Source organism: Gavialis gangeticus, unplaced genomic scaffold, assembly GCF_001723915.1.
Source record: "Gavialis gangeticus isolate Ggan-Ray unplaced genomic scaffold, GavGan_comp1, whole genome shotgun sequence".
Taxonomy (NCBI): Eukaryota; Metazoa; Chordata; order Crocodylia; family Gavialidae; genus Gavialis; species Gavialis gangeticus.
Genome location: NW_017728993.1, coordinates 42,399,626 through 42,409,310, shown reverse-complemented (window position 1 = coordinate 42,409,310; position 9,685 = coordinate 42,399,626). Strand labels below are relative to the sequence as shown.

At 44.4% G+C, this 9,685-nt stretch overlaps 1 protein-coding gene across 1 annotated transcript in view; it reads left to right on the top strand.

Moving 5' to 3' along the window:
- The first annotated feature begins 6,562 nt into the window (after nucleotides 1–6,562).
- F3 (coagulation factor III, tissue factor) overlaps nucleotides 6,563–9,685 on the top strand; it is a 9,266-nt gene continuing 6,143 nt past the window's right edge. Inside the window, exons 1-2 of the mRNA XM_019528340.1 lie at nucleotides 6,563–6,592; nucleotides 8,488–8,834. Coding sequence (XP_019383885.1) covers nucleotides 6,563–6,592; nucleotides 8,488–8,834 — 377 coding nt within the window. The remainder of the gene's footprint in view (nucleotides 6,593–8,487; nucleotides 8,835–9,685) is intronic.

Below are 9,685 nucleotides of genomic sequence, written 5' to 3'. Positions count from 1 at the left end.
TCTCCCCCTCTCCCTGGGTGTGCGTGCAGCAGCAGGGAGACAGCCCCACCCCCAGCCCCTGGACAAGCTACCCGTGGCCCTGTCCCACTCCCCTCTGGGGCTCTGCAGCCATGCATTCTGGCCCCGGGCCCCAAGTCCCAACCACCTCCCAGCTGAGCAGCAGCACCAGCCCTGCCCAACTCCCTCCCTCCTTATAGGGGCCTCAATTCCTCCCCTCCCCACCACTGACCTGTAGAAGCTGCTCTCCAGGCTGCCTGGCAGCTATGTGCATATGTGAATGGCCGCCGCCCTCCTCCTGCTCCCCCCAGCCCCTTGCAGGCTGGAACTTTGCCAGCCCGCAGAGCCCTCTTTGCAAAAGTACACAGTCCACGGATTTCTCCGTTAAAATGAGAAATCCCCTTTTCCTTGGGTAAAGGGGAAATTCTGCATTTTTCTCTGGTTTTCCCTGCTTATAACAAACTTAGGAACTTTAGTATGAGAGACCAATGACCTCTAAAACTGCAATGTACCATAGGAAGAAAGCAGGAGAGGCCATTTCTTCTTAGCTTTAACTTTTTGAACCATTATGGCAGCAGATACAAAGTAAGATAACAGCTAGTAATATCACAGAAATACAGCACACTAGAGAAACTCTTGGTCTAAGTTTGCTGAGTAACTTTACTACAAGGAATGTTTTTTGTTCTTATTAAATAACCACAAAAGAGAGCATTATGTGACAAGAGGATTAAGCATTACCATAGCCAAGTCAAACAGAGTCGGGTTTACGTTGCTATCCCTTACAATTCCCAAAAGTGGGTGTAATTACAGCCTAGGGACTACGGTAGACAAAGCTTCAATCTGAACTCATTTACCATTTAATTGGCTGACCTTAATGATATCAAGATCCTTTTTAAAGCTCTGTATTGGAATGCTAGTGGGTGTGGAAGAGTTATGTAAACCATATATTGCATTAAAAATCAGCAGATATTTTTAACAGCAAAAAAAAGCTTTGTTAGCAACTATAAATAACTAAGTGGGTGAATTATCCTATTACAGTTATATGATGGACCAGCTGTAAGCAGAGACTGGACTAACTGTGAAAAGAGAGACTCCTTTTAACTTATATACCTCCTTTTTAATATTTATGTTATATAGAGGTCCTAGAGATTACCCTGGTCCCTTTTTACTGTACAAACACATGCAAACTCCCTGTAATAAAAAAGTTCGTGGTTCAAAAAAGCTTTAAAAATAAATATGAAAGTCCCTCTAATGCTTAATTTTCTTTGATTAATTTAATTAAGCCTACATAAGAGTTGAATAAACTTAGTGATAAAAAGACAGTGTTGTCTCACCCCTCTTGAAAAGATTTCCACTTTCATCTCCCATTATAATCCTCTTGTTCTGATACTGTTGTGTGTATTAATGGGAGCATGTGCCAAGTTGCCTGTGATTCCTACAGGTTTCAAAGTTTTGAACACTTTATGAGGACAGATTCTATCAAATACTTTTTTTGACGACAGTGAAACACAAGCATGCTCAACAGCTGTTTCTAACATGAGCCAGAGATGTATGACAGAATTTATCATACTCTTGGCATTTCTGGAGTTGTATTGTTATTTGTTGATCTTCATATCAGTTCACTGGTCTCTTTATCAGTCTTTGCTGGTATACAGTCTTGAGCAATGGGTAAACGTATTTTGGAGGCATGCAGAACTAGCTTGATTGTACAGATCTTGCAGTACATTTCTTTGCTGTTCGGGACTAGGATGTTGACTGGCAATTAACTTGTGCATAATGTATCCTTTCTTATCTCTGAAAGAGTGTCTAAAACTTCATCTCCCAACATTTTAGCTGCTCTTTTTAGCTGCCCTGATGTTATTCAAATTGGAGTGCACCCGGATGTGATAGAAAGTTTCTTGGTTTCAGCCTGTGTTGTCTTGATATTAATGAACTTTCTTGTGTAACTTCAGATAGAGGTTTTTCAGAGTTTGTCATCATATGATTCCTTCACCATCTCTCTTTTGAGTAGGGGAAGGGATCTGTCTAGCATATATCATTTTTAGTATCACTTATAACTTTCATTTTTGTTGACTGCTTTATCCTTTGATGCATTTAATTTTATTTTATCCAAATTTGTTTCTTTGAATTTTTAATTCCATTGTTTGCATTTTGCAAATCTGCATTTTTTTTGTTTATCATTCTATTTTAAAATTTGGTATTCTTTTCCTGCTGCTGAACATAGTTCATTTACTTTTCTTCTTTTGTCTGCAGGATAAATGCTTCCTTCTGTTACCCAAGGGTTTTTCTTCAACTTCTTTCTTACAGTTTTACCTGCAGCTTTTATAACTGCATCTTTCAGTTGTTCCAGTGTCACTTGGTCTTTGTGGGCACCGATACACGTGCCCAAGGCCTGCTCTGACACATGCTAATTAGTATCGATTAATTGAGTCTGCTGGAGTGTACTAATTAGCATGCTCCAGTAACCTCAGCATCACGTGTATTCAGCATCCCCATGCTTCAAAATGGCAGTGAGGGCATTTTAACTAAAGCTCCTCAAACTAGCTTTTGTTAAAGTGCCCCCGTTGCCATTTTTAAGTGCAGGATACATGAGGTGCTGCAAGCGCCTTAATTAGAGAGGCTCCTGAGAGCTGCTCTAATTAAAGGACCCCACCCCAGAGCCCTTGTAAAGATGCCCTGTATTTACAATCTATGTAACTACTTCCTGGAAGTAACTTTGTATTTCATGATACCTACCAACTTCAAGGCTTCATTTTGGGTAGCATTCGGCCTTCTGAAATTTTTTCATCTTAACGTTCAATCTCATCAAAACCAATCTGTGGTCTGATGCCCAATCTATACTAGGTATGATTCTAACCTTCTAATACCATTTCTGTATCAGTGGTTAATACATTGGTTTTCTCTACATCCCTCTTCATGATTCACATGCACGTCTTGCACTTTCTGATTTTTTTTTTAAACTGAATATTGTTGATAATGATTTGCATGCAGAATTCTGATTCTTTAACTATAATTTATTTCAGACAGACCAATCATAGTAGATATCTTTTCCTGTCCTACCTTTGCAATTTCTTCCCCCCACAACAATTATCAGCAATATCCTTCTTTCAATCACTGATTTTTATTATTTCTTCATTAATTTTAAGTATGCTTCCTGCATGTTCAATAAAATTCCCAGAGTGGGGTAAACAGAAGTTGGAGAGGCTAGGTAATCTGAATTCTGGAATTCTGAAAGAACTGACATAGGACATTGCAAGTCCATTGGCAAACTTTTTTTTTCAGTCTAAAAAGTTTGGGAGTGATACCACGGGGATTGAAAATTAGAAATGAAGTACTTATATTTAAGAAGGGGGAATGAAATAATATGGACCACTACAGGCTGTGAGTCTAATCTCAATATTTTGTACAGTTTGTATCTATTCGCAGCTACATCCATACAATCCAATTGGTTCCAAGGTGTTTCTGAATTAAATATTTCAAAGTAAAGATAGCCAAATTAAAAACACAAGCTTAGATGCAAATCACTTCAGAACAAAAATGTGGCAAGACAACTTTAGAAAAAAGGGCAGAAAAAAATCACACTTCATATTTGAAGTGAAAGATAGATGAGAAGTTGGGAATTCTGAGTTACTATCAGAGTGTTCATCAGTATGTTCAGTGCCTGAAATGGTCAACACAGTTTCTAGTCTTAGGGCTTTGCTTGCTGGAAGTGCAGGGAGGATGACTGTACCATGCAGAGACAAGAGCAAGTCCAGACCTGAACATTCCTTCATAGTTTCCACCCCTGGGAGTGCCTGGCTTCAACTACAAAAATAATATGAGGAAATATTTGCATGATTGAAATGATAAAGGATTAATTCCAAAAAGCATATCAGAAATCTATATTTGCCTAACTTTGGTCAGCAAAGTACTTTAAAATCGACCAGTAATTCATACTATATATTTGATCAAGTTATAAGAAGTATTTTTTTTATTGGGTCCAGTGCTTACCTCCACACTCATTAGTTTGTTCTTTCAACAAGCATGATTTAATTGCAATTTAATGTCACTGCAACTCATAAAGAGTTTTGTATACCCAGACTTACCCAGGCTGAAGGAGCTTTTACATTTTTCCAGTTTTTGAGTTTTGAATTGTCTTTTTCTGTTGGTAATGTTGTAGAATCACCAGGAAAGGAACTGATCTGTAGGTAATCTGGGACTTGTTTATTCTTTGTATTTCAAAACTACTTACTAATTCTGTCTAGAGTGCTAGTGTAATAGTGGCTTTCCATGAAACCTTTCTAACCATCCAAAATTTATATTTTTATTTGTAATATTGGACAGAGGCAGTGTTTAAGTAGCATTCATTTATCTTTATATTTCAACTGCTATTTGACAGCAGTTTATCTGAGACAGTTTTAGGGTAAATCCACACACTATATTTCTCTAAGTATGAAGCAAGTTAGAAATCGTTTCTCTTCAACTATTCTTAATTTGATTATGCTGCAACTTATAGCACTAATTTCATACCACAAATTCATAAATTCATTTCCCACTAAAGTAGACCATTAAGGTATGGTAATAATGTTTAAGAAGCAGAGTGAATATCTGCAGATATATTCACAATATCAGCATAATTCTTTCCTAGAAAACAAGAGATTAATGAAACTTTTGGACTTCATATGAAAACGTGTTTAATGTAGGTAAAGCCATGCAAGCACTACAGAGTTCTTCTAGCATAGCTATGTCATTTAGTGCTAGGAAGAGAAGTCCTGACTGCCATATACTAGCAGTATAACTTGGTTGCTTGGAATAAACAATGCCAGGAAGAGAGCGGTATTTCTGGTATAAGCTGCATCCCCATTAGGAGTGTTTTGCTGGAATAGCATGGCAGTACTGGCAAAGCACTGATAATGTAGACGATCTTTATCCATATGATTACTCATACAAGTAAGTTCTATTCAACCAGAGGAAGGGCTACAGAATTAAGAGCTTTGGATGAAACACATGTGAACCTGAAATTGTATAGGTGAAGTATTAGTTCAGCCTTCCCAAGGGGACTATGCTTTACAGGAGAGAAATTAGCTGTTTCCAGTGTTCAAAAGCAAAGGTAAAAAAACTTTAATATCAATTCTGGTTGTTCTAGAATTACTCCAAAAGTGTTACCATGGAATTATGTATGTTCTATAGCACTCTAAAATATCACAACACCCCAGCTTACAGGTTACAAAATTCTGCAAAGAAAATAATCACAAAGCTGCATCTGCATAAGAAATCGAACCATTACTGGCATTAATGTATGAGTTTTACTTATGTGTCAGTAGTTGGGTATGATCAGTCTGGATGGGGTGGAGCAGGTGGGGCAGCCTCCCCTGCCCTCCCCATCCTGATCCAGGGGCACAGGCCCCCCCGTGCCCTGCTGCCACTTGCCCAGCCAGGGTGGGGAGGGGAGCTGTGGGACAAAGCTGCTGCTTGTTCAGGAGGTGCAGGGTGGCTGGGGCAACTCTCATTGCTTTGCACCCCTTGTCTGGAGGCAGTGCAATGGCTATGCCCTATTTCGGCTGGGCAAGCAGCAGCAGGGCATAGCCCCACTCCCAGTGCCTTCCGCCATCCGCCCAGCATGTAGCCCCGGCCCCACCCACCCCACACAGATTCAGAGGCACACACCCCACCCCCCTGCCATGCCCTCCCAGACTGGCTGCAGGAGCAGCAGTGAGAGCCACCAGACGAGCTGCCAGATGAGCAGCTCGCAAACCGGTGGTGCACAATGGCAGGAACCACCCCAACGCCTCCCCACATCCCCTGTCCTGACTGGGCAGCGCTTGCCCCAACCCATCCTAGCCCCAGGCTCAATCCCTCCCTCACTGCAAGGGTGTTGATCTGACTCCCCATGCCCCCTCCTTTCCCCCGCCCCCCACCACAGACTTACCAGCTGGACACAGCTGTATCAAGTGTCATAAAGGAACCAATCCCCCTTTTATAACACTGTTCCTATGGGAAAATTGGTTCCAATTTATGATGTTTTGACCTAAGATACAGTTTTCAGGAACCAATTGCATCATAAGTCTGAGGACTGCCTGTATATGAATTGGGCCCCAAAGTCATGAGATTTGTGCAAAAAAGAAAGATATTTTAAATGGTATATATAAGATGCTTATTATTTGCCTTTTGAATCATTAGGTTATACATTTCTCAAGTGTGAAAGTAAGAAATGTACTTTTTCACTGAAAACTGAGATTCTCATGTAATCGTTTAACTTCAGATGCTGATAGCTTGGTAAAAACACTAACTCTTGCAGACACGATAGAATTGTGGGAACTAGTAACTCTGTTGGAAACCAAAATGTGTTCTATATGTCCAAAAAGCTAGGCCACATACAACAGACCTAGTTCTTGGTGACCTTTTGTGTCTAGCTTGATAGAAGACAAAGGAGGCCAAATTCTGCCCAGACATGGAGGTTTCCAGGGCTATAAGTCAGTACAGAGCCCAGGATACAGACAGGTGATAGGTGCCCACACATTTACACAAAGGGAAAAATGACAACTAGGAAACTATGAAACTATTGCGCTAACTAAAGTAGCATACTATGCAGATTCCTACCACGACAGAAGAATTTGTAAGAAAGTACAGGTTTCCCTAGCTTTAGGCTGTAGATGCATTTCTGAAAAATGCTGCATAACTTGTATTCGCATAAAGGGAACCCACTTTACAATGTAACAAATAGGGATATGTTCCAAGACCTCAACTGTACTGACCCCCAGACCCATTTCTACAACTTTTACAAAACAATTTTGGTACTCGCCAATAGCAGATGGTACACACAAGCACAGGGCACTATCATAATGGGGATGGCAACTACAGAAACATGTCACAGACGAGCCAGGAGCACAGATCCACACAGGAAACTATATTTTGGTGCACATCGCTCCCACAATGCACTGTACAAAGCAGCTGACTGCAGGCTTTCACCACACCAATTGCCTAAGAGCGAACTTACCTCGCATATAATGAATTTTTGGTATAAAAAGGGTCATCGCATAAGAGTGAATTTGTATATACAGTACATGCATAAAGCGAAGGAAATCTCAAAATCTCTGTCTCCTGTATTAAATACTTCTAAGGAAATCTAACCACACATAGGATAGGAGTTTAATACAAAGTTAAAAGAATAAAAATAGATAGTACTGTCACTGACAGAACTATCTTACAGTGGGGTAATTAGTTGTGATTAAATATACATGTCAATGCTGGCTGTAGGTATAAATTGTGCCTGGTCAACCCAGGCAGCAGGTAGCTAGACTCTTGCCTCCTGGCTGGCCACATGGCTCTGCACTTTCAGTACCCTTGTGCCCCAGCCAGTCCCTCCACTGCCTGACACTGCCACCTGGAGCTAGCCCCTGCCCCCTTGCATGTGTAGATGCTGCACCAGGGAGTAGTTTACTCTGACTCAAAATGCTTCAGAGTTTATTGTTTTGAATTAAACAACGAAGAAGGACCACCTCCCTGGCTGCCTCTGACATTAGGCTGTCTTTGTCCCTGGAGGTATCCAATCTGCACATCACAGAGCAACAGTCTAACAAAAGGACTCTCCAAAGCCCAGGGGAATACACTTCCAGCCTCTATTACCCATGTGCAAATTGGAGTTTATTTTCTACCTATGAGGACTTCTACAATCTTTCAATTTTCCTCAGCCTGAAGAAGGGTGTCTATGCCCGAAAGCTTGCAAAGAAATCATTTTTTTGCTACTACTGTACTTAGTTGGTCTAAAAATAGATATTGCCTCTGACCCAAGAGCTTTTTGTATCTCTTGCACATGTAGATGCAGGCAGGAAGTCTGATAAGCAGGCTTTAGGGACAGAGAAGGCCTGAGTTCAGCAGCAAGCAGAACCTCCTATGTGATTTTGTGCAAACTACTTGTCTCGGTTACTTGAACAAAAGTCATTACAGGTCCCTACTTTCCTGAAGTACAAACCCTGAAAGACTTGGGAGAACTTCAAGTGGAGTGTTGTAGCCACTAGGGGCCAGGAAATATGCAAGAAGGAACAACTTACTGGCCATCCTTTTATTGGAGCAAACATCTGGGAAGAGACAACAGTCTGGACACCAAGCGCCTTTCCCAGGCCCTGACAAAGGACACTGCGCCTAGGGCTGCTAACTCTGCTAGAGTCGGTTCCGGTGGGATCCGTCCCATGATGTAAATGACATTAATGACCGACTGTTCCGTGCTCGGGAAAGCAAATGTACAGTTTAAACACCTCCTGTATACATCAGATTCAACATTTAATAGCTAGCAACCACTTCATGCCCAGCGGGAGCTTCACGCGCTTTGTGGACTGGCGCTTCCTCCACCGCGCCCACCTCAACTGCCTGCCTCTGAACGGGGCCGTGCGCTTCGGCCACCAGGACAAGAGGAGCACACGGCGCGGCTACGCGCCAGAGACCCTCCCCCATGTGCTGTGCAGCTGCAAGCCGCACGCCAGAGCCTGGCAGCTCAGCCACAACGCTGTCCAGGACCGCCTGGTGAGGGCCATCCTGGACGGGGTGGGGAAGATCTCCGTGAACCGCATCATCCTGGGCTGCGAGAGCCAGCTGCACCCTGACATCGTCATCACCGACCAAGAGGCCAAGAAGATCGTGATCGTGGACGTCACCATCACCTTCGAGAACCGGCGCCAAGCCTTCACCGACACCCGGGCTCGCAAGCGGGAGAAGTACGCCCCACTGCCCGGCACCCTGAGGGGCCGCGGCTACGACGTGACGGTGGACGCGCTCATCGTGGGGACGCTCGGAGCCTGGGACCCCAGCAACGAGAGAGTCCTCTGCGCCTGCCGCATCTCCCGCCACTACGCCAAGCTGATGCGCTGCCTCATGGTGTCTGACACCATCCGTCGGTCCCGCGACATCTACATGGAGCACATCACGGGCCACCACCAGTACACTGACCCCACCAGACGAGCCGCCACCGGACCGGACCCAGAGGGCACCGCCGCCTGAGCCGCCCCCCCGCTTCACTTGGACAGGATTCTTCCCCCACGGACGACCCCGCTCCACCCGAAGAGGACCCCCGTGATTGAACTTTATGGACTGAGACGCTTCCTCCAAGCCACTTCCTCCACCATTGCGGACCGCTGTAACGGGTTTGTGTGTATCTATCTCCTTTCTCTCTCAGCGTGGGGAACCCCCCCCCCAGTTGGCTAACATTGTATCGCTTGTAACCTAGTCCGGTTCCCCTCCTCTCCCCCATCCCTCTACTGTTAGTCCCTCGCTCCCCCGCTTTGTATTTCCATTTCAGCTTTGTCATCTTTTTTCTGGATTCCCAATCCAAAACATCTACTAACAAAAGTCAATCTGTTTGAATGGATGCGCTATCACGTATTTCCCCGGTGACTCTCAGCAGCCTCCTGGAGACGATCTCTAATTCCTGGACACTCCAGGGCAGTCCTGGAGGCTTGGCACCCCAAAGCGTCTCTACGCTCCCCCGCAGCTCGTCCCACCGGAGACATCGCCAAGCCCCGGAGAAGAGCTGCGGGAGGGACGGAGGGAGGGAGGCAGCGGCCGCGGGCCCTCGTGGACCGAGCAGCCCAGGGCCCCGCGCCCAGCCCCGCCCGCCCGCCCGCACCTGGGCAGAGACAGGCTCGTCCCGGCGCGTGAGTCACCTCGCGCCGCCCCGTCTGGCTCCGGACTTTCCGCCGGCGGCTATAAGGACGGG